The following is a 26,427-nucleotide window of genomic DNA, read 5'->3' as shown; positions in this document are numbered from 1 at the left end:
GTATGTGGAATCACTCTTCTTGTACAGGAGTCTAATGACACATATTTTAATCTGTTTGGAAAAAAAATCCTGAATTAATTATGCATTACATAAGTTTCTGAGAACATTACATATTGTTGGACCACAATTTTTTAGTGTGTGATTGGAGATACTGGCCACTCCATTTTAGTCATGTTGATCTTTCTGATTCCAGATAGAGATGTGAGTTTAATTTTTATTGCGCTAACTGTCTTCTGTTCTGTTTCTTGAGTGTATGGTTTTGTTTTCCCTTCTGAACTGTGTGCACTTGTTATTAAAAATTAATTATTAAATATATCTGCTACATATGAACTGTGTTTTACAATGCTCCTTCTCTTTTCAACGGAAGTAGTGAGACCTCTTCAGCTTTTTTCCCTGTCCCTTCTTCAACATTATTCCGCGTATCTTTTATTTCTTTGTCTGATTTATCAATTTCAGACAAAGTGTGCATAAATCTTGGATTTTTTATAGATTTCCTTAACATGTTATGGTACTGTTATAATATGAAGTTGGCAACAGACTCTAATATCTGTAGTGAGCAAAGTTTAATTAACTTTGTGGAAAAATTCCTTTCAGAAATGGATACAGACTTGAATTTAGAGCTAGTGTTAGGCTTATACAAACTTAATTCTAGTCAACAGTTTTTAAGCTGCCTTTAAAATCTTCAGTAGTTGTTTCATCATTTAGCATCAGTATTTTCTTTGAGTATTTGTGAGCTATTCATTGGGCTAATTATGTAATGTGACTAATAGTGCATCATGATTGGAACATTTATCACAGGATGTGTTGTGTGAATGCATTACCTATAAAAGTAAAACTATCTTTAGCAATGTGGGTAGGGAAACTCACGATAGTTACTAAGTTTTAAGTGGTTAATAGCAATCCTAGATATCTCTTTCTGTCAGATAGATTGGAACTGATCACATGTAATATTTGCAAATTACAATTCCTATCGACAGCTGAATTATTGATTATTGTGTATTCAGATGTGACCAGTTCTGGAGATCCTAAACAGGGACCTGATTTTGGGGCTCAGCAACCCTGAAAAAGATCGTGTTTGAATATATGATAAGTCATTGACATAGCTGTTAATGTTACTAAAGAAAAATGAATCTCATTAGCACCGCTGTTATTGAGAAAGCCTTCTGCTGTGGTAGCCTTTTAGGTAACAAAATAAAAAACCACAATGCTCTGTAGGTGCCTATTGGTTTCAAGGTTTATGTGGCAACATTGAAGTTGAATTACTGTTCCTGCCAACAGGGCTTGCTCAAGCTCAACAATGGCATGTAGAAAAGGAAGGGTGAGAATATTTTCCAAACTTTCTCATCCAACCACTGTTTTAATTGCTTACCAAGTACAGTAAACCTTAATGACTGATCTTTTTGTTCTTCTTCTTTTAACAGGAACAGAAAAGGCTTCTTGAAAAATGGATGAGAGAAGCTGAGCGCTGGTTAAGAGGAAAGAAGTCTTTCAGTGCTGCTGACCTGATGAAACGTCCATTGTCAAGTGTGTTGGCTGATGGTAGGAAATATAAAACATCAGTGCCTGTTGTATCTGTTAACAATGCTTTTGAATTTATCATCAAATAATTTATTGCAATATATACAGTGTTTTGAGGTGCAGCACTGAAGCTGTTTCAAAATATACACTTTGATGCTACTGGTAAATATTTGTGGTGAAAACAATCGATTAATTTGTAGATGATGTACTGTATTTACCCGATTATAAGACGAGCTTTCTTCCCAAATTCGTCATTCGAAAAATATGGGGTCGTCTTATAATTGCAGATTAAACTATTGCTGCTGAGGTCAACATTATTACATTGTTTTATAGATTAATGTAGAGGTTGTCTCACATTTACAGATGACGCCTTGGCTATTGAGGCTTTGTATAAACTTATTTTGAACATTCCTGGAGAATAGGGCTTTGTAGACAATGTGTTCGAATAGGCCCGAGATTTCCAGACATGCTCAAGTGCTGGATACAGTATTGAACTCGCACAAATAATCACATGACATTTGCTCGTGGCTCTGGTGCAAGGGATACGCAAGAAACTATGGACTAGCAACTACAACAGTCTTAATGCTTTACTTAAAAAGTGACAATTTTGTGGAACACCGGAGGAAATACCATTAAATTCTATCAACTTACAAACTTTCGTAGCATTTCAGCAGTTTTGCAATAAAAGTTTCTCATACATGTATGGATACCATACACAAACATCAATACCACTTTTTTATTAAAGGTAACATTCAAAACCAGAAATGTCCGTCAAAAAACATTAGTTGATTCAGAATCCAGACCAGTATTTTATTTGGATACAAGAGACTGTAATGATTTACTAAGTGGATTGCAAATGAGAAATTTGAACCCTGTTTACGCATTAGAATACTGGGGAAAAACATTACCAGCTCTTAATCAGCTTTAGAAAAAGATGATACCATTCAGATGAAACAAAAGAAAATTAATCCAGAATTTAATGTCTAGAAACAGAAATAAGTTACATTAAACTGACTGCAATTATTATTGCAATAATAAATTGTGGCAGAAAGACCTGTTATGGAGGTAGCATTAACAGATGTCACTGTATTATGGGACAAGCAAGAGTTCGAGAATTGGACTGAATTGTTATTGCGATCTTCTACTTGTGTATTAGTTGCTATTGTTACACATGACCTACACCCTAGAAGATATTGCTGACCATATTTCACTGTCGCTCAAGCACTGCACTACAGAACATTGGAGGGGGCACAGTAACACCAACTTGGCTGTAAACTAGGTTGAATGGGGGGAGCGGAGTAGTGAGCGGGTAGAAATTATATCGTGTTGCCAACCATGGGAATGTATACTGCATACTTTGGCTTTTTATGAACATCTATGACATTCAAACTGCAATTTGTCTGAATGAATTTGCACTTGAAATCAAATTGAATTTAAAATTGGTCAAATCGGAAGAAATAGCCAAATATTTGTGACAATGAAGATATAAGTTTTGCAGCTGTCCTGTTAGGGTAATGATGGTAATTAAAAACAGCATACATTTCTGCAGGAGATGGTAAAAGTCTAGATTGTGGCCAGTGGTGTACTTACGGATTCTCTTCTCAGCCAGTGAGAGAGCAGCGGTCAGACGATATGTTAGGAAGCACAGGCATTGTAACATTCTCACATCAGTATAGAAGAGTAATGCTCTATGTGTTCAGAAAAAGCAGCTGTGTTCACAGGTCTCACCATAACTGCAACCTCAGGAATCGCAACATAATCGGAAGAAACAGGCAAATATTTGTGACAACGAAGAAATAAGTTTTGCAGCTGTCCTGTTATGATGATGATGATGATGATGATGATGATGATAATTAAAAACAGTGGTACCACAGATGATAGCCTAAATAAAAAAGGCAGTGAAAATAAATTTAATGTGAACAGTTTCACAATTTCTCTTTGTCCCCCCCCCCCCCTCTGTGTTATCAAAATGTAGACAATAAATTGTACAAATTTAGAACAGGTGTAATGTTAACTGTTTAGGCAGACACCTTACATCAGTAAATGTTTGTAATTTTGATTAGTCAGAATGTTTTTTCTTGTGGACCCCGTAAGAAAATGGGGGAGGGGGTCGTCTTATATTCAGTAATATTTTATAGTCAGGTAAATGCAGTTCTCATGTTGGTTCTTCACTAGCAGAATGGGGTGTGCAATTTTTCCCACACTGATGTATGAGGCACATTCAGAAAGTAAATATACTGTGACCATTGAGATGTAGAGGGGGTCCCGAGACTAGAGTGATCATCACAGGTGCATTGTAGTATTTAAACTCATGTTGTTGTGTCCAGTTGAGTGAAAGATGTTGGTAAGAAATCCCAAGTGTGAGCCACATGCTGTGACTCACTCCCTACTCACAGAAGGAACAACATGTACAAAAATTTTTTCGTATATCAAAACTGTTTAAGATGAAGGTGTTATAAACAGAATTAATGTGTTTTTAAGGAGAAGGGAGTTTAGTAGAGGCAGAACAAATGTACATGATGAACAGAGTGTGGAAGATATTCCATTTTGATTGATGAATTGGTGCAAAAAATATCAAGGAAACTTTATGAAGATGGCTGATTGATAGTGGATAAAATTTCTGCTATGTTTCCACATTCTCCTGAACTCTCTTATACTATACATTCACATACATGCTAGGATACTGGAAACTGTACATGAGATGGGTCCCAAAACAGCTGCCACAGCAGCATAGGAAAAATTGAATCAGCTGTGCCCACGAGTTTTGTGAGTACTTGAATTGGAAGATGAGAGTTTTCTGAGCTGTATTATGACTGGACACGAGATGTTGGTGGCTCATAACACCTGAGACAAAAAGGAAGTTGTCACAGTGACGTCACACCAATTCCCCATCTCCCAAAAAATTTCATACCAGGTTTTGGACAAAGTCATGATCTCAGTGTTTTGGGACTGAAAAGGCATCATTTTGCTTGCATTTCTGCTCCGGGAGAGACTATCAATGCACGATGATATTGTAAGATCCAAAGAATTTCAAAAGGAGCATTCAAAACATAAGGAGAGAATACTGATGAGCGGAGTATGCTTGTTTCAAGGCAGCGCCCATCCTCACACAGCCTTAGCCACCATTGTGCTTGGTTGGGATGTTTTGACACCCCCCTCCTCCTCCTCCTCCTCCACCACATTCCCCTGACTTGGTGCTGTCAGATTATCATCATTTCACTTCCCTGATGACACAAATGAGTGAAATTAAATTTTCAGCTGATGAGCAGGTACAGGAAATGGGGGCAGGAGCTGGTGGGAGAGTTCTTCAAGGAAGACATAAAGAAGTGTGTGCCAAGGCCCACCACTTAGATAGAATGGCAAATCTAATTTTTATTGCTAAATAGTATGGTTGATGTGCATGGTCGGGCGATAAGATTCCTGTGACGTCAGTTATGCCATAAATCCAAAATTACAACCTTTATACCTGTATTCAAAATTATCTGCTTAAATATGTCACAGTTTGGTTTCCATCTGTCTCAGCCTACCCTACCGATGGTGGTTGCTAACTGAGTACTCAAAAGATTGACCTCTGTGTTCTATTTGTTTCCACTTCAGAAGAATTTTGTGCTTCTGAGCTCCAAACTTCTGCCCCACATTAAACTCTGTAATCTGAGAATATTACATCATAACAATGTAGACATTATATTTGGGACGTTTCTACTTGAATGTGTAGTAGTTCTCAGCCCCTTGCTGGTGCTACATACATTTAAGAAAGCTAAGGAATTCCTCTTCCATGCAACACATGAAAAGAAGCTGATCACCACACTCTTGATTCCAGTAGGATGAAGACCAGTTAAAGAAGATTAATTGTAAGCAAATGACATAAAAGGCAATTAAGAGTTACAGATGTTCTCTTGGACACGTCAGTTGAAATGTGCAGTAATGGATTGGGGCTGTCACACTTCACTGGTAATTTGGAATTTCTTAGTAAAAGTGGAAAATGAAGTCACCATCCTGAAAAATATGTCCCACGTTTCATTCAGATATTGTAAAGAAGGCTCTGTACATAGTCAGATATCCAAGGACAGGTTGTTGTCTTGGACGACAATTTCAACTCGTGAAAAAGGTCGTGAATGAAAGTGATTGGTTTTTTAAATGTAGGATGGTAGGTTCTGGATAATGGTTTGGAGGTGTTGGTCAACAAAGCTAGAGCTTCATTAAGTGGGAGCATTCTACCCATCCAGATAGGAGTGCGAAGGGGTTGCTGGTGTGGGGAGGGAGATGGGTTCGGGTGTCACACTTTGAGGTGGACTTAAAGGCCTTGAGGAGCTGTTGGAGATCTTACTGAACTTCTGGCATGGGATGATGGTACTACAGGGTGTCTACGACCCGGGACAACCGGGAGATCCGGGAAAAACCCGGGATATTTTTAGAATTCCGGGAATTTTTCATTGTTTTAGTTTTCAGTTTAATTTTTGTGATTTTGACTAGTAAGAACTGACACACTAACAAAGGATATTACTGTATCCCGCTACTGCAGAATAATACTTCAACAATAAAACATAAACGAGAGAAAAAAACGAAAATAACTTAAATTGAAAAGGTAATGCGCAATATACGACGACGACAGAAGTGCTCATGCAAGCGTCTGCCGATTGAAAATGTGTCAAAGGTTCATAACAACAAATTGCCTCCAATGAGCGTGAAGTCGCAACTGTTTACATTTGATTTGTTTTAGCAGTTAACGCGCGGGCGCATGCGCAGTAGAGTCACGTTTGAGTAGTAGATTCTCCGGCTTCTGTCAACAGGAATGTGGCTGTTGGCTGTGCAAGCAGTCGCAGCAAGCAGCTAGATACTTCCGGGAAAAGGAGGCGCCTAATTCATATTCTTGAGGGAAAAAAAAACTTGTTTCACAAAGCACCTAGCATCCAGCGCACGTTTGCCTATCAATTAGTCATATGATTTTGAAACGCTTCTCTGTTGGTTTTTGAACACATTTTGATTTCTGAATGAATCATAAGCTGACTTTTGAATGCATGCATAGTGTACGTGATGTCTCTGTCAGGAGAATCCTCGTCGCATCCAGAAATAAACTTTCCACAGACAAAAGGGGACGGGACTATACGAGCTGAGTGGAGTAAAGCCGAATGGATGAATGGCAATCGCTGTCTGATTATGTGGCTGATTGGGTGTGCAAATGATCGCGTTGTTATAATTACTAGCGAAATCCATAGATTCATACTATCAGAATGAAAATAAACGACTGACAGGAATAACAGGTGAGAAAGATTATGTATTATCTTCTCGGTGTTTCCAAGAAAATGAAGTTTTGACAGAAAATGTTTGGCCAGATCGCTACACTAGTAAGGACCAGTAGTACAGTCCCCGGCTACCAGCCGCTTAAGTTCTTTTATGGAAGTAACGCGGAAAACATGTTGTACGAACACGTAACAACGCCTAACCGGAGAATAATTGCGGGAGAACTAAACCAGTGATTCTGGCAGGGTTAGTGAAGTTAATCGGCGAACAAATTTTGACAGTGGCAGCAATAGCTACAGAATTGGTGATGACAGGATTGTTTGTTAGAACGAGGACGGAGAAGAAATGAGGACATCACACAAATTATAGAAGAATAAGACGATTCCAAATTTATATAAAAATTTCGTAATACTAGTTTTTGATCTCATGCTAGAGAAGCTGGTGCATATGAATGAAACGTGAAACTATTTCCTAACATAAAGCTTTTTGCTTGTAGTAGGCCTAATAGGCATTTGATATTGATACTTATTGGATTATATTCTGTCGTGTTATAAAAATGACCATTTGTGCCAAAACAGTCTCGTTTATTTGGTGTGTTATAAAATTGCTGCCGTATTAGAAAGGCTGTTTTGTTTTATCTAGCAGACAGTGACAAAATAGACTTAATCAGATCGAGAAACCACACCAGTCTTGGGTATTATGTGTATTAACAGCTTTTTCAGTATTAGATAAGTACATTTCGATTTTCCACGTAGCGAAACGTTTGAAAAAACTTTGACGAGGTAAAAGATTCTTTCACAGAAAGGAAAACACGCCATGTACAGCTGTAGCAAGATTAGAGAGAAAAAAATGCTAGGAGCTAAGGTTTGAAGAAATGTGTAATTTCTTACTTATCTCTTGTCAGTACTGGTTTTATATATCCTATATTTAATTTTATGTCACACAAAACAGCAAGTTATTAACTAATGGGCAATGAAGAGTTCAGATTTTCCGAAGAGTTCTTGTTCTCTCGATTACAAATAATCCCATCCGCTATTAATTGCGATATTTTTTTTAAGAGGGGCAGGCTGTCAAACCGGCCGACTGGGAGCAGGAGAGGCACCACAGGACATTTCAATTTCCACTCTCCTGAATATAGTTTGGACGTGCAGTAGAAAAATGCCTTATGAAGAGGCATGGAACTGCACTTGGGCATACTTAAGACCAAATAATATGTCTTACATTTCCTCGAATACATATGTTTTATGTTTCAGACTTTTCAGAAAGATGTGCGCTACAAGATGAACATATTTTGAAAATTCGATTTTTTTTAGTATTGACCCGGTTCGCAAATGTCGTAGATCCGGGGCTGATGCGCAGAGCAATCTGAGCTATAGTGGGTAGTCTCCACGTGACCCGTGTTTAAGTTTAGTGATTTTGCTGTTTCCCCTTCGTTTACTCTCACGTCAAATGAAAACAAAACGGATATCCGTGGCCGGGAGCTATCAAGTGAATTTAAACACATTCACATAATTACTAAAGGCTAAAATATGTCATTAGTTTCAGATTTTATTTTATTTTATTTCCACCTTTCTGACAGTCAAGCATTAATCGCCTTGCGGAACAATGAAGTTATTTTTGTCTTTTTGCTAAAGAAATTTGACTTTTGCTAATCTTTTCCGCAGAGGCAGTCAATGTATTTGAAACGAAATGATTAATTCCACAGTACTGGGTAGTTTCAACTGTTCGCTGCATTTCAAGTGCACGTTTTCATTTTCTAGCACGTATGGCATTATGCCATAATAAAGAACCAAACATGATATAATACAGTCCTGGTGCTCCAAGAAAATTTAGATCCTGAAAACCACACTTAAAAGCTTAATATCAGGTCGGGGTCTACGGTACTTCATTGGAAATCTGGACATACGAGTGTGCCTCTAAGTATACACGTTAAATGTGCACATTTTAATATGGTTCACAAAATTCTGATGCTCTTGCAGTATCATCTTTCATTGATGATCTTTTACACGTACGTACATACGGGCTTCCTACGTCATATCTACCTAAGCGTGGTGTCGCCTGTTACCTGAGCTATCTGGCAACTGCTGAAACGAACATATTTGTAACAGGTCGCGGGAAAATATTACGATTGGTGGTTTGAAAAGCGTTACTTTCAAAGTAAATATCCTTTTGCGTAAGTTGAACTACGTACAAGAATGGACCGTGAATTTATTAAATCACAAAGCGTTTGACTCTCATTTAAAAATCAGGTGTCTGATGACGAGCCATTTAGAAGCATTTCGAACCCTCGAACCCTGAAGATCAGACATTTATGTCATTATTAAAAATTTTACAGGCACATTTGTATCATTTCTCTTAAAGTGTAACACGCGCAAAAAAGATCAACAGTATATGCGAAAGCTTAGCTTCTCTTGCAGCTTGAGACCAATATTTTATGTGAAAGCTTTTTTTTTCTTGTAACAACACTATGTATATTAATTTAAACTATTAACTTTCCCTGTTTGGCGCGCTACTCAACACTGATGTTGCTATTGGCTTACTACATCACCTGTCCTATGCTCTGAATATCCTCTGTCATTGGCTGGCGAGATCACGTGACATTAGTTACGAACGGCTTACAAAAACGCATCGAAATCTCGGTTTCAATGGTTCGGAAAGTAACACGCAGTGTTTGGTGGATTTCCAATGTATGTTTTCGTAATACGAAAATATGCAGCGTACATGTTGCTGCACATCAAAGATATTTCCAAAACGTGTCTTTTTCTCTGAGTTTCGTTTTCTAAAGTGCCGGGGAATTGTACGCCCATGTACAAAACCATAAAAATTCAAAGGAGTGATAGGGGAAAATATACTGTCATCCGGGAGAAAGTGTGTTTTTAACCGGGAAATCCGGGAAAAATCTGGGAATTTTTTTTCCTTGTCCACGTAGACACCCTGTACTAAGGTTTGTATGCAGAGGTGTCAGAAATTTGATGGAAACTCTCAGCCTCATAGTCACTATGATTCATGAGCACTATGGTGGAGCCTTTGTCTGCTGGAAGTACGATTAGTCCTTACAGACAGCTGTGCGTTTCATAGGAGTTATGTTGGACTCACTAGAGAAGGACTTGGGAAAGGAAGATGAGGTCAGGTTAAAAGTGAGGAATTCCTGAAAGATAACCCAGAATGACTTGTAAGGAACACTGTTATCTTGGATGTCATGCTCTAGCAACATTGTACTCCTTACTTATTGCTGGCTTCTAGAACTTGTGAAGCAGATTGCACCTTTTCTCTGGAAGGAACATTGTCTTGCTGTATAGTGTCAATAATACTCCAGCGGCGGTGATCACAGGCCATCTGGGGAGTAGAGGCATTGTTGGGCTTCTGCACAGAGCAGTCAAGCACGGCAGTGTCATAGATGTGGTTGAAAGTCTTACTTTGTTTCATAGGAGAACAGTGTTTGAGTAATTGTCATTTCGTGAAAAGATTTGGGGATTAATTTTGAAATTTGTGGTTGAAACAGTATGTGCTAGTGATAAGTAACTTTCATGGAGGAACATATTGACAGCAGAATGTAAATAAAAAGGCGTACATGGTCAATGATTACCTACTTAATTAACGTAGAAACACAACATAGCAATGGTTATTTCAGTATGAACATGAAACAAGCTTTACTGTTAATGCAAGACGGGAAGAGTTGGGGCACTGATAGGGAAGCATGTTACATGCTAAAGGGACAAGAAAACAAAATAATTTGACTCTTATACTGTTATTTTTTCGAATTGACGTTCTCCATTTTTCATGTTCCAGTTTTCATCAGAACCGCTTCAATATTGGAAAAGCACAAGGGACACTTATTCGTATTAGGTGCAGGGTCAGGTTAATTTCATAACGAAGCGTGTTCTCTATGCATAGCTCCCACACTCAGATCTGAAAAGTGCCAAAATTAATCAAAAGTAACTAAAGACAGAGCTTTACCGGCTGGGTAGAAAAGGAGGATAACTGTCGGAAGGAGGTTGTCACTGTTTCAGACAAGGTTCTCTGTGGGCTTTTGGTTTGCTGTTGTCAGTGGCAAAGAATTATTTCCACTGCAGAGAACACGTAAAGGAAAGAAGGTCTTTACAAGTCCAGCAGGCTTGAATTTAGATTTTGACTAAAAGTGGGGCCGTTAGAAAGTACTGAGAATTCCTCGTTTAAAATGGTTTCAAACTCCCTCCAACTGTGGGCCTCCCCCTCTTCCACACAGTCATCCTCTGGTTATCATAGTGACTTTGTGCCTGAGGGTCTCTATCAACTTCCTGATATCTCTGCATACATACTCTGATCACCTAGTTAACTATTGTCAAAATTATATATATTTTCCAAGTATTTTTCATTCCTGCAAAGTAGTTTGGTGATAGTAGAACCTTGCTAATCCATCACCTACAGAACCGCCAGGATGGTTGGAACACAAAACAGGTTGGATTATCAGAGGAATGCTTTTATTGACTGTAACATCACAGTACAGTATGGTACAACTTTAATTTTAGACTGGAAATACTGTCTGAAATGTTCCGTGTTAAAACAGTAACAAAATGGTGAGCAAATGTTGACATACTAATTCTGACATGAAAGTGTAATGACATTAGTGTTTGTACTGTAAAATACATCTTTATGGTATAGCAAGTCACTAGTGCTGTGAGTGATAATTTAATAACTGTACATACCTTATGACAGTACTGAAACAATGGAAACTCCAGTTTGGAATATCAACAATGTTAAATTGCTACTCCCTGTAAAGGCAGAGTTGCAGATGGGCACAATGAAAAGACTGTTACACATTATACCTTTCGTCCAAAGCCTTCTTCAGCAAAGAAAGTAAACACACACACACACACACACACACACACACACACACACACACACGTATTCAAATACATTTCACACACACGACCACTAACACTGGCAGCTACGACCAGAATGTGACTATCACATTAATAGCATCTGGAGGGAGTGGGGCGATAGCAGGATACAGGTGGTGTCAGAGAAGAGAACTGTCTGGCAGGGCATGCACGAACCAGAGATTGCCAGGTGCAGCTGTGGGAAGTGGGGGGGGGGGGGGGGGCAGCGAACGGAAAAGGAAAGTAGTAGGAAAGGTGAAAGGATGGGCAGGTACATTGTTAGGGGGCAGCACACAAAGGGGTTGAGGGAATATGAAAAGGGAGGAGGTGATAGAATGAGGGGGTGGTAACTGTTGGGTGGAGTGTGTGGGGAAGTAGGTTACCATAGGTTGAGGCCAGGATAATTTCAGGAGTGGAGAACATGTAAAACAGTAAGTCCCATCTTCACGGTTCAGAAAAACTGGTGGTGAGGGATCCAGATGGACCGAGTTGTGAAGCAGCCATTGAAATCGAGCATATTGTGCCACAGTGTGGTCTACTTTGCCCTTGGCTAGAGTTCGGCAGTGGCTGTTTGTCATGGTGGACAGACGGGTGGTAGTCATACCAGTATAAAAAGCTTTGTAATGGTAGGAGCATAGCTGGTATGCTACATAGATGATTTCACAGGTTGCAGCAGAGCTGGTATACGACATAGCTGCTTTCACAGTTGGACTGGCCTTATCTTATCATCTTATGCCATCTAAGGTCAGGCTACCTGTGATAGGAGCTATGTTGTATACAAGTTCTACTGCAACCATTGCACAGCTTTTTATATTTGTATGACTACCAACCAGATGCCCACCAGAATGAATGGCCACTGCCAAACTGTGGCCAAAAGCAAAATGGACTACCCTGTGGCACAACTTGCAGTTGAACACAACATGCTTGATTTCAATGGCTGCTTCATAACCCGTGTCATCTGAATCCTCCCTTCCACCATCAGCTTTTCTGAACTGCGCAGATGGGAGTTATCCGTACAGCACATTCTCCACTCCTGAAATTATCCCGGTCTCAACCTACGGTAACCTACTGCCCTTATGCCCTCCACTCAACATTTTCTGCCCCCTGCTCTCATCACCTCCTCCCTTTCCACATTACCTCACCCTCATTGTATGCCTAAGCCATCCATCCGTTACCCTTCCCCGCTCCTTTCCTTTTCCGCTCACCAAGTTTCATTTTGTGCAGCAAGAGTTATTTCAAATTTTGGAAGAAATTCATTGGCAGCTGTTTCACCAGCAGACGGCTTCTTAAAAACTAACACTAAAGTCGTTGGCCGAACAGGCACTACCGGTGTCATCCTTAGCCCTCAGGTGTCACTGGATGTGAATAGGGAAGGGCATGTGGTCAGCACACTGCTCTACTGTCCGTATGTCAGTTTACGAGACTAGAACTATTACTTCTCAATCAAGTATCTCCTCAGTTTGGCTCACAAGGGCTGAGTGCACCCTGTTCGCCAACAGTGTTCGGCAGACTAGATGGTCTCCCATCCAAGTACTAGCCCAGCCCAACAGCACTTAATTTTGGTGATCTGACGGGAACCAGTTTTACCACTGTAGCGAGGCCATTGGCTAACTAACACCTTCTTGCTGGAATTAATTACATTTTGAATGCCATGTTGTATTTTCCACCAATATAGCCAGCTTTCACTTGCTGTAAACTTTTCATTTTCATTGTCTCCATCTAATTTTTCATACAAAATCAGTACCTTTTCTATTATGATTTGCTCAGATGATGGCGTTCTTTTTCTTCTATGGTGCTCAGACCACACCTGCAAAGCATTGTGTAGAATTTCACTTCTAGGCTTCTTCAAGGTCTTGCATAGTTTCATTTCTTTCTGTATCATCGCCTAATTTTTCTCCAGTCTTTATCAGTTGTTGTGCCAATCCCTACCTCACTTGAGATGTTTTGGAGAGACTTCATTTTGTCTAAGCTTACAAGGATGTTCGTTTCTTCCCTAAAGATAGTTGATACCATGATTGAGTTTTACGCTCTTTAATATTTAGGAAGAACACTGTCACTGATTTATAAAACGTGTGTGCTTAATAACAATTATTGATCAAGTTAGAAGCTAGTTATTTCATATAAAACTGATTGAACTGTCACACCTATCAACAATCAACTGACTGCTGATCTGTATCACAGACAATGAATCACTGACAAGTCCAGAAGTCACCAGAAATGGGATGGTCGAATTGAGAGTTGGACCATCTGAGGTCGGATTAGCAAGGTTCTACTGTACTATGAGCTTCTATAATCGCAATCTGCTGCAAAGATACTTCTTCTCACAAAGTTAGTGCAATCATTGTCCCATCTTGAAGGCATTCATTATCCCTTGATGTGATTCGCCATATGCAAATAAAATAACAGGTTCACCCAATATAAGTGCTCTCCTCTATGAAAACAAGTGTCATTCATTGGTAGGGTGCACATCACTGCTCTGGAGTTGTATGTATCACCACATAACCGAAGTACAAAGAGCAGCTAAAACAAAATGAAAGATTCAAATGTTCATTAAACTATATAAAGAGGCAGTAGTGTTATATCTGAGTGAGGAAACTGAAATGTTTAGCTATGGGCAGAGCATTAAAGGTAACTGTAGGTAAAATTTAGGAGAAAAATTGATAAAGTACTGGACATTACTTAGTAGAACAGTTCATGATAGGAGGAACCTTCTATGGTATACAGTCTCTGTGAAGAAAGGACTAAAACAGTGTAGTTTGCATTCGTTATGCTGACAGCTACTCAGTTTGAAATAACAATTACCGGGGTTGGCCAAGGAGAAAAGAATTTGTTAATTGGTACTAATATGCTTTGACTCTAAACATCTTAAAATGGAGGTACAGATCATTCATTGAAGTCCAGTATGTATAAAATGTAGCAAGCACTACATATATTCTCAAGATATTAAATTCATTAATTTTGCTGGCTGATAAACAAACTGTCAAGTTCCTACCTAATCTAGACATTGGGCTATGCTGCAGATTGATCTCTTGTCAGAAACTCTCATTTCAAAAGTCTTATAAAAGCAAAATAAATATTGTCAGTATACATTTGTATCTCTGTCTGTGCACTGATCACATTCCCCAGCTTAAGAAAGGAAGGCAAGTAAGACAATATAGCTAAAACAGTTTCTGCATCATTTCCTGCAATCCAGGCAACACTTCTCAGTGTGCATAGTGCAAAACACACACCTGCATGAAAACTTCTGTTGGTGCTGGTGATGAATTTTGTGATGTGTCACCAGAAAAAGTAGACAGCGGCAACTAAATAAGCAAGAGGCTGGTAACCTCTACCAAATGGAAATAACATGTCTGTCTCAGCACTCATTCCCTTTTATAAGAATTACAGAAATCTACCTCAAGAGAGCAAACTAAAATTCCAGAGGACAATGTTTCTTGGTTAAATGGGAATGGCTACAAAAGAGTGTTTTACACATATTGTGGAACCAGCCAGTGCTAAGATACCCTTACTGTCATTCTGACCCCAGAACTAAGACAACAGATTAAAGGTAAACATCAGTTAAAACTTTCTCTTTAATTCAGTGGAATATGAATCAATCCAGGGTATAGGGAATACCCTTTCATTTTACTTTCCACGAGAAGCATTTTAAAGATACAAGCACAGACTCACCAGTGCTAAGCAGTAACAGTTTGCACTAAAGGTGATTAGGGAACAAAAGGTGCTGTCGCTGTGTTGCCAATAGGACACACCACTTCTAACCAGTTCCGTTTACCACTGAATAATGAGCAGTTGCCATGCATCATGTGCCTCACTGTTTCCTTTATACCTGATGATACCACTTATTCTCATAGATGTAAAGGTTCTCAGATTGTGTCAAACAACTCTCTTACCTAATCTTCTTCTTCTTCTTCTTCGAGATTTAAATATTATGATAGGAAATTAAGGAGGTGAACCTGGATAAAATGAAAGAACCAGGAGGTTGTTGAAAGTTTCAGAGGGTTATTTGGCATCATTGAAGTGACACGGGAAAGAAGTACAATAGAAGATGGATGGATGGTTTTAGGAAGTGAAATAGGGATGATTGCTATGTAAAAAGATTTGTGGCTGGCCTGAGAAATTAATTGTGACAGTCTCTGTTTCCCCTGCAGGTAATGCCTGCTCTGATCAAAAAGACAAAACCCAGTAGAAATCCGTAGATAATACAGGAGATACTGAATATAACTGACAAAAGAAGAAAATATGAAAGTTCAGCAAATTAAGGAGGAAAAAGGTATACTGAGCTCTGGAAAATGGGATTGACAGGAACTGCAAAATGTTTAAGGAGGAATGGCTAGAGGACAAATGAAAGGCCATAAAAGTATGCATAACCAGTGCAAAGATAGAAACTGCCTGTAGAAAAGTTAAGGGAGTCTTTGAAGAATAGAGAAGCAGGTGTATGAATATCAAGAACTCAGATGACAAGCCAGTACTGACCAAAGAGGGAGAAACTGAAGGGTAAGGAATGTGTAGAAGGGTTATAGAAGGGAAATGAACTTGAAGACAGTATTATAGAAAGGAAATAAGAGATGAATGAAGATGGGATGGGATATATGATACTGTGAGAATAATTTGTCAGGGAACCAAAACACCTAAATGGAAACAAGGTCCTTGGTATCAGACAACATTCCCTCAGATTTATTGAGATTGTTGAGAGAGCGGGCCATGAGAAAATTATTCCATATGGTGTGCGAGATATGAAATAGAAAAAATACCCCCAGACTTGAGGAAGAATGTAATAAATCCAAAGAAGACAAATGGTGACAGGTGACTATTATCGAACCATTGCAAAAAAAATGACACAAATTATTTACAGAGGGATGTGAGACCTGGTAGAGGCCTACTGTGGGAAAGCTAAGTTTGGGTACTGGTGAAATGTAGGAACACACAAGGAAATATTGGGCTTATTGTGGAAGATAGGTTGAAGAAAGGCAAACCTATGTTTTTAGCATTTTTAGATTTAGAGAAAGCTTTTGACAATATGGACTGGACTTACAATATTTGAGTTCTTAAAGGGAGCAGGGATAGTATGTGGGGGAACAAAAGGTTATTTACAACTGGTATGCAAACCAGACTGCAATTGTAAGCATCGAAGGACATGAAAGGGAAGCTGTGTTTGAGAATTCCAGATGATTTTGATCTGTACGCTGTGCAAACCTTGAAGGAAAATAACGGAAAATACGGGAATTTAAAGTTGAGTTAGAATACTTTTTTTTAAATAAGGTTTGCCAATGACACTGTAACTCTGAGACAACAAATGATTTGGAAGAGCAGTTGAATAAATTGATAGTGCCTTGAAAAGAGATTAGAAGGTGAACATTAACAAAAGTAAAACAAGAGTAATGGAATATAGTCAAATTAACTCACTGAGGGAACTATATTAGAAAATGAGACATTAAAGATAATAAATGACTTTTAGGTGTTTGGACAGTAAACTGATGATGGACAAAGAAGAGAGGATATGAAATGGAGACCGGCAGTAGCAAGGAGCTTTTCTTACAAAGAGGAATTTAACATCTAATATAAAAAGTGTTAGGTTGCCTTATGAAGGTGATTATTGGGAGTGTAGCCTTGTATGGAAATGAAATGTGGATGATAAGTAGTTCAGACAAGAAGAGAACAGACACTTTTGAAGTTTTATGCTATAAAAGAAAGCTGAAGGTTAAATGGGTAGATTGAGTAATTAATGGGAGCCACTGAATTGAACGGGAGGGGGGGGGGGGGTTTATTGCATAACTGGACTGAAAGAAGTTGTTAGGACACATCCTAAGCACTCTGATTCTTACCACTATTCCACTATTTTGTTGTCCAAAGTTGATTTATTAATATTTTGAAGTAAGTTAGTAATTTGGGCAGCTGATCACATTTTCACAGCACTTGCCGTGCTGAGATAGTGACATGCTACAACGAGAGATAGTGATGATCAAATTTAAATAACCAGTTTTATTAATAATACTCACTTTTTGGTTGTTCTTCTTTGTTGTGAGTTGATGGCTCAATATCCATTTACTTTTTCTGGTTTAGCTTTTTATGATTGTCGAGAGATTGATAAGATTGCTTCTACAAAAATTGTGTCTACACTTGTGGACTTTCAGGAGAGTTACTCATACATTTTGTCATTTCACTTCACAATGCAAATCAATAGCACACACGTAACTTGTTCTCCATCCTCCCACTTCAAACTCGTATAACAAACTAAACAAAAAACAAAGTTTTACCTCTAACAACATTAGCAAAGAAATTACTATCGTATATCGATCTGTTTCTGCAAAATCATCTTTGGAACATATGGTTTCATACATAAAATACAAATAATTGTATGTGTGGTTTTTTTGAAGTAAAAGTTGACATTTAAACATTTTTGCATACCTATGTAGTAGTGAATTTTTGGTTTTGTTTTCAGTATAGTATCGGTAGTTTCATATGATCCAAGATCGGTTAGTACATTTATCTCACCATAATTAGTTTTATTACAACACCAAGAACTTGCTAATGGAAGGACACAGTAGCAGTGATGGTAATGAAAAGTGACTGAACCAAAGAGACATTCTGTCTCATGAAGAAGTGAGAAATATTGGTTTGTAGTTAGACTGCTCTGTATAGATTCAGATGTATACCATGAGCAGAAAAACTAGCTGACTTTCATGTAGCAAGAGCAGTAGCATGTGGAGTAGTTAAAACTGGTGATTCATGAAAAAAGTTTCTGAATTCAGTACATCACTCTACTTCAGCAATCAACAGTTTTATCAACCAGAATGACCATTGACAAAAAAGAGAAACACCAGTTAGTGCTGTACTGAAAGGGGATTGCAGTACATTATGTTGATCAAATAATGTCTGATGCTGCAAGAGAACCTCAGTATTTACTCTTGTAAACAAAATAGTGTCAGGGATGTTATTAAATTCCTGCTACCAGAAATCAGGTGACTTCCATTCACCAGTGGGGAATTGTGTGTGTTACGTTGAGATAATGATAAAATTTACAGACAAGTTTTCTGGAGTGTGCTCCTGTTAAAATGAATGTATTACTTCTTGGAGAAGGCTAATGATGACTAGTGGGACAGAAAGAAAAAAAAAAAAAACAGTTTAGAGGTTCTGAATGAAATTGGTGAACAGGAAACACACGAGCAACTCTCCAAAAAAGGAAAATATAACTTTTTGGATATTTAGTGAGACATAAAAAGTTTTTAAAAGAGGTATTCATAGCAAAATTTTGAGAAAGGAAATCGGTGGGAAGCCAAGAACAGAAATAATTGAAGATTTATTGGAAATAATTTTCAAAATGATCAAGAAATGAAGAGCACTTCACAAAATAGGGGATAATGTCTGCAGTGACAAGGCAAAGTCGGTAGGAGTAGATTGTGGTGCACAGATCAATATGATTTGTTGTAAGGGCCAAAGAAATCATTCCAGAGCTTTTTAATGAAATTTGATTTTAGGGAAACTATTCTGACTCATTTCAAGAGCTGTACTGTCTCCTATTATCTCCAGAGAAGCATAAAAGACTTCTGCATTACCAAGTGATCATTAAAGTGTTGTTTTTATAAATTAGGTGGGTAAACTATGAAATGAATAACGACCTTTTATCCCATGTGGGTTCTTGGAATCAGAGAACTCGAGCTTTCATCGGTTGCAGTTGTGGAATACTATCAGACTATTGATGACCTGAAAAGGATTAAGGTTCCACCAAGCAAATGGCTGCAGTTGATAAAGCGAGCAAGAAGAAGGTAGACGTTTACTATCTGATTTATTATTGTAGAGAATATACTTTAGGCTTTAATTACAAGAGAAGCCATGGGCGTATCGCAAAATGAATTATCCAGATGTATTCTTTGTTTAACTCTGAGTCTGGATACATCACTCAGTTTGGTTTTAAATTTCTGTAATTAGTTTTTTATTTAAGATAGTAGCAAGAATTGTCCAAAATTTGGGCGTTTTCGTTACACACTACTCACTTTAAAACTATACGAGGTGAGATTGGAAAATTTTAAAAATGGGCTTGTAATTGTACAATGGTGGTACTTACATGCTACTGTGATGCATCTCCTTCTAAATAGTCCCCTTTTGACTGCACACACTGACTCCAACGGTGTTTCCACTTTTGGAAACATTCCTGGAATTTTTTTTCCCCTGAAGTGCGCTCTGTATTTGCCTGGACATCTTCAGTCAAGTGAAATTTCTTCCCTTTCGTTGAAAATTTCAGTTTAGGAAATGGGTAGAAGTTCGCAGAGGCAAATCGGGGGAATATGGTGGTTGTGGAAGCACAGGAATTTTGAATTTGGTCAAAAATTCAATGATTGAGAAGGCACGTTGAGCTGGAGCATTGTCATGGGATAGCACCCAACTCCTGTCTTTCCACAATGCAGGCCTTTTCTTCCGCACCTTTTCGCGCTAAAGCTCAGGGACACATTTATAGTATTCCTGGTTAATTGTCTGTCCTCCGGGGATAAATTCATGGTGCACAATACTGGTAGAATCGAAAAAAAAAATCAGTAACGTTGTCTTTACCTTTGACCGACTTGTTTCCATGTTTCTTTTGGTGACTGGAGTACTTTTTTGCCTTGTCTGCTGTGACTTCTGTACGCTAGAAATTCTTTTGTCTTATTGGGTTGATAAATAAATTAGGTGAACTACTTTTATGTTCTGAAACAGTCGTATATGTTCACTTTTAACAGTGAAGCTAATTTTAAAAAATTGAATGCATCTACATCTAGATGGATACTCTGCAAATCACATTTAAGTGCTTGGCAGAGGATTCATCAAAAATAATTCTCTATTATTCCGATCTCAAACCGCACATGGAAAAAACGAACAGCTATATCTTTCCATGCGAGCTCTGATTTCCCTTATTTTATTACGAAGATAATTTTTCCCTACGTAGGTCGGTATCAACAAAATATTTTCGCATTTGGGGAGAAAGGTGATGATTGAAATTTCATGGGAAGATTCCACTGCAACTAAAAACACCTTTGTTTTAATGATGTGCACCCCCAAGTCCTGTATCACTTCAGTGACCTTCTCTCCCTTATTTCGTGGTAATACTAAATGTGCTGCCCTTATTTGAACTTTCTCGATGTACTCCATCAATCCTACCTGGTAAGGATGCCACACCACTTAGCGATACTCCGAAAGAGGATGGCCAAGCATAGTGTGGGCAGTCTCTTTAGTAGATCTGTTACATTTTCTAAGTGTTCTTGGTTTGCCTTCCAAACAGTATTTTCTGTGTCTTCTTCTTTCCAGTTTAAGTTTTTTGTAGTTGTAATTACTAGGTAGTTAGCTCACTTTACAGCCTTTAGATTTGACTGATTTCTTGTGTACCTGAAGTTTAACAGATTCCGTTTAGCACTCATGTGGATAATCTCACGCTTTTCATTATTTAGGGCCAATTGCCAATTTTTGCACCATATTGATATCTTTTTTAAATCATTTGCTATTTGTTTTGATCTTTTGATGGCTTTACTGAATGATAAACAAAAGCATCTTCTGCAAACCACCTCAGATGGCTGCTTCAGATTGTCTCCTGATTCATTTATATAGATAAGGAACAGTAAAGGGCCTATAACACTACCTTGGGGAATGCCAGAAGTCACTTCTGGTTTTCCAACGACTTTCCGTCAACTACTATGAACTGCAACCTTTCTGACAGGAAATCATGAATCCGGTCACGTAATTGAGACAGTATTCCATAACCATGCAATTTCACTACAATCTTCTTGTGTAGTTCAGTGTCAAAAGCCTTGTGGAAATCTAAAAACACAGAATCAATTTGAAATCTCTTATCAATAGCACTCAACACATTGTGTGTGTAAAGAAGTAGTTGTGTTTCACAAGAACAATACTTTCTAAGTTCACGTTGACTGTGTGTCAATAGACCGTTCTCTTTGAGGTAATTCATGATATCGAAACGTAATATATGCTCCAGAATCCTGCTGCATATTGACATTAATGATATCGGACTGTAATTTAGTGATTTTTCCTACTACCTTTCTTGAATATTTGTGTGACCTATATCTTTAGGGTACGGATCTTTTCGGCGAGCAAATGGTTGTATATGATTGTTAAGTATGGAGCTATTGTATCAGCACCCTCTGAAAGTAACCTAGCTGGTGTAGTGTCTGGACCGGAAGACTTGCTTTTGTTATGTAATTTAAGTTGGTTCACTACTCTGAGGATATCTACTCTTCTACACTGCTCAAGTTGGCACCTATTCTTTATTCACTTCCTGGAATATTTACTTCATCTTCCTTGGTGAAGGAATTTCAGAAGGCTGTGTTAAGTAACTTGGCTTTCACAGCACTGTCGTTGATAGTATTTCCACTGCCATCATGCAGAGAAGGCATTGACTGTGTCTTGCCACTAGCGTACTTCATGTTCTACCAGAATCTCTTTGGCTTTTCTGTCCAGTTTTGAGACAAAGTTCTGTTTTGGAAATTATTGTAAGCATCTTGCATTGAAGTCTGCACTAAATTTTGAGCTTCTGTAAAAGACCACCAGTCTTGGAGATTTTGCGTCTGTCTAAATTTGGCATGCTGTTTTCGTTGTTTCTGCGACAGTGTTGTGATCTGTTCTGTGTAACACAGAGGATCAGCTCCATCGTTGTTAATTTATTTGGTATAAATATCTCAATTACTGTCAATGCTATTTCTGTGAATTGAAGCTATGTCTGGTCTACAGTAACATTTTTAATTTAGAAAGAGTGGAGATGATCTCTCAGGAAGGTGTTAAGTGAATTTTTTTATGCTTTTTTGAATAGGTATATTTTTCATTTATTTTTGGAGGATTTGGGGCTCACAGTATTCAATCTCGCTATGACAACCCTGAGTTCACTAGTCCCTGTATCCGTTTTGATGTTTTGTTATTTGCTCAGGATTATTTGTTGCTAAGAGGTCTAGTGTGTTTTCACAGCTGTTTACTATTTGCATGGGCTCATGAACCAACTACCCAAAATAATTTTCAGAGAATGCATTTAGCACAATTTCGGATGATGTATTGTGTGTACCTCCGGATTTAAACATACATTTTCGCCAGCATATTGATGGAAAATTGAAGTCGCCACCAATTGTAATTGAATGACTTGGGTACATGTTTGAAATTAAACTGAAGTTTTCTTTGAACCATTGAGCAGTTGTATCACCCGAATTGTTAGGTCAGTGATAGGATCCAAATATTATTTTATTCCAGCTGCCAAGAATAACCTATGCCCATACAACTCAAAGGAACTATCTACTTAAATTTCACGACAAGCTAAACAACTTCTAACAGCAACAAACACGCCACCCCAACTATATTTAGCCCATCCTTTTGGAACACCATTAGTTCTTCGCAAAAATTTCAGCTGACCTTATCTCCAGCTTTCAGTGCTTATAATGATTTGAGCATCAATGCTTTCCATTATTGCTTGGAGCTTTGGTACTTTCACAACACAGCTACGACAATTTACAATTGTTATACAAATGGTTCCTGTATCTACATTCTTCCTGTGTTCGGCCTGTGCCCTTTTGAGACTGAATCCCATTTTGTGTTTTCCTGAGACCCTCGTACCTAAAAAGCTGCCCAGTCTACGCCACACTGCCCCTGCTACCGGTGTAGTTGCCTCCTGCTTGTAGTGGACTCCTGGCCTATTCAGCGGAACCTGAAACTCAACCACCATATGGTGCAAGTTAAGGAATCTGCAGCTTACACAGTCGGAGAACCGTCTGAGCCTCTGATTTGGACCCTCCACTCAGCTGTGTACTAGAGGTCTGCAATTGTTCCTGTCGACTATGCTGCTAATGTGTGCTCTGTTTTGATCTTGCATGCAAGATTGACAGCCTTTACATCTTTTAGCCACTCGAAGCCAGAGAGAATCTCTTCCAATCCAAAGCAACACACATCATTGGTAGTGATCTGTGCCATCACCTGCAGTTGGCTGGCATTCGGAAGGACCCGTTCCATGTCTGAATGGCTCCACCTGGTGTGCACACCAAGTGCACATTGGCTTTCTTCTCTTCCTTGGCAGCCATGTCTCTAAGGGACCCCATAACCCGCCTAACATTGGACCTCCCAACTGCCAATAATCCAACTCTCTGTGATTGCCCAGATCTTGCAGACTGTGATTGCCTGGATCTTTCAGGCTGAGAGGTTTCCTCTGAAAGAGGACAGGAAGCTGCACCTGGCTTAGGGACAGTGTCAGCACAGACGACACTTGGAATCTGTTCATCAGACTAACAGGGGGAAGCCATACATGCGGCCCCCTGGGAAGTCTTTTGCCACCCTTCCCCGCCCCGAGGCGATCTCCCACTCAACCACGGGTGAGGTGTCAACCTCAGTGCGAGCAATGCAGCCCATTCTTCAACTTTTTGTATGACTTCAAAGATGTTTTCTTAGTTCCTATTGTTATTTTCAGTTTATGTAAGCAGTTACAAAATAATAATGTTTGTTGTCAAAATAGAAATGTTTTCATCTTTCCTATATACATTACTTCTTTCATAACAGCTCACTTAATAGCTGCAAATAAGTACTCAGTTAATAAAATAAAAATAAAATGAAAAGTGAGAACCTCTCATTTTGGAGGAAGTTGCCTTTTCAGTTGGAAAGCTACAGCTACCATACAGGATGACTGAGATTTAATTTCCACTCTAGCTGTGTATAACAGTATTGAGAGATTTACATAGATTCTACCTTTATGTGCTTCTTGCATCAGTATTAGTAATGTAATGTTAACACACTTCATGAAAAATAAATACCCCTGTGCATGGCCGTGCATTGTATAGCCACAGTATAACTTTGTTGAACACCTGTGGTTGCTTCTTGTGGTGTAGAGGGATAGAAGAGACTGGGGTATCACTTGATTGCTTTTCATTTAGTAGGCCTGTGGACGAGGGAAATGCATGACAATGATCAGGCTACGTATCTTCCCTCATGCGTTTACCCTCCACCCCTGCATTGTGCCCCCTATTGCACCCCAAGGACAAAACTTTTGCTTAACAAGAACACAACTTTTTCTTAACAAGGATACAACTTTTTCTTAACGAGGACACAACTTTTGCTTGACGAGGAGACGGCGCTTGCTTTTTTTGACGAGGAGACGGCGCTTGCTTTTTTGACGAGGAGACGGCGCTTGCTTTTTTGACGAGGGCACAACTTTCGCTTAACACGGCTCTACTGCACTTGCGCATGGTACACATATTTAATATTTGTTCCTAACTGACTTTGTTTAACATTAAAAAATAATCTTATATCATTATAACACTATGTTTGAGTAATCTGTGATTCTCCTTCCCATGCAATATCGAGAAAATATTAATACTAGAGAAAAAGTAAATAGGATATATATATATATATATATATATATATATATATATATATATATATATATATATATATATATATATATATATATATTAGAGGGAAACATTCCACGTGGGAAAAATATAATTAAAAAGAAAGATGATGAGTTCCTATTCTTATTTTCAGTTTATGTAAGCAGTTACAAAATAATAATGTTTGTTGTCAAAAAAGAAATGTTTTCATCTTTCCTATATACATTACTTCTTTCATAACAGCTCACTTAATAGCTGCAAATCCCCCTAAGGTAAGTCTTTCCGCTCCCGGGATTGGAATGACTCCTTACCCTCTCCCTTAAAACCCATATCGTTTTGTCTTCCCTTCTCCTTCCCTCTTTCCTGACGAGGCAACCGTTGGTTGCGAAAGCTAGATTTTTGTGTGTATGTTTGTGTTTGTTTGTGTGTCTATCGACCTGCCAGCGCTTTTGTTTGGAAGTCTCATCATCTATATAATTTTTTAAATTTTTTTTTGGTAGGAAATTTGATGCAGTTTAATTTTGTACTGATGAACATTTTTGCTAGAAGGTATGGTGTTTTGAGTTATTCAAGAAAAACACAAAAAAGTGACGTTTTAAGGACCCACCCCCACTTCCATGCTCGCACTCCACCTATGGGGATTTTTAGGATATTGTTCAAGACACTCCCTCCTACCACTGTAGAAAAATTTGCGATTACACAATTCTTTCACCTATTTGAGCTTTATTAGTCTTCTTCGACTGCCAGGTTCACAAATCTGGAGACGTGCTGGTCAGGGCAGAAGTTAAACACCCTCTGTATTGGTGTAGGACAAGACAAATCAGAACAGAATAGAACAGACAACATGTGGTCATACATTGTGTCAGTGAAGGATAGTGTCTTGGAGACATCAGAGATAAATCACAGCCAACAACCCTCAACCCCCCCCCCCCCCCCCCCCCCCCCCCCCGCCCACACCTTTTTTAACATGTCCTATCAACCTGTACCTTCTCTTTGTCAGTGTTTTCCATATGTTTCTTTCTTCACCAATTCAAAGGAGAACCTACTTATTCCTTTCTGTATAAATTTGTCCAATTTTCAACATTCTTGTGTGTGCCATATCTCAAATGCTTCAATTCTCTTCTGATCTGGTTTTCTTACTGTCCGTGATTCACTGCTGTGCTTCAAATGTACATTCTCAGAAATTTCCTCCTCAAATTAAGGCCATGGTTTGATACTAGTAGACTACTTCTGACCAGGAATGGCCTCATTGCCTTTGTTGATGTACTTTTTATGTCCTTGCTTCATTTGACACGGATTATTTTGCTTGTGAGGTAGCAGAATTCCTTAACTTCATCTACTTTGTGATAATCGATTTTGATATTAAGTTTTTCGCTATTTTCATTACTGCTTCTTCTCATTACTTAAGCCTTTCTTCAGTTCGCTCTCAGTGCTTATTCTGCACTCGTTAGACTGTTCTGTACAAATCCATT

At 38.6% G+C, this 26,427-nt stretch overlaps 1 protein-coding gene across 2 annotated transcripts in view; it reads left to right on the top strand.

Moving 5' to 3' along the window:
• The window catches only part of LOC126175336 (calponin homology domain-containing protein DDB_G0272472), a 147,914-nt gene that overhangs the window by 21,703 nt on the left and 99,784 nt on the right, over nucleotides 1–26,427 (top strand). For both annotated transcript variants that reach the window (XM_049922066.1, XM_049922058.1), the window contains exon 3: nucleotides 1,422–1,539. In XM_049922066.1, the coding sequence (XP_049778023.1) occupies nucleotides 1,422–1,539 (118 nt within the window). The remainder of the gene's footprint in view (nucleotides 1–1,421; nucleotides 1,540–26,427) is intronic.

The sequence above is a fragment of the Schistocerca cancellata genome, chromosome 1 (genome assembly GCF_023864275.1).
Source record: "Schistocerca cancellata isolate TAMUIC-IGC-003103 chromosome 1, iqSchCanc2.1, whole genome shotgun sequence".
In the NCBI taxonomy this organism is placed as follows: Eukaryota; Metazoa; Arthropoda; class Insecta; order Orthoptera; family Acrididae; genus Schistocerca; species Schistocerca cancellata.
The sequence above is the reverse complement of the archived record's forward strand: the minus strand, read 5'-3'. Positions and strand labels throughout refer to the sequence as shown.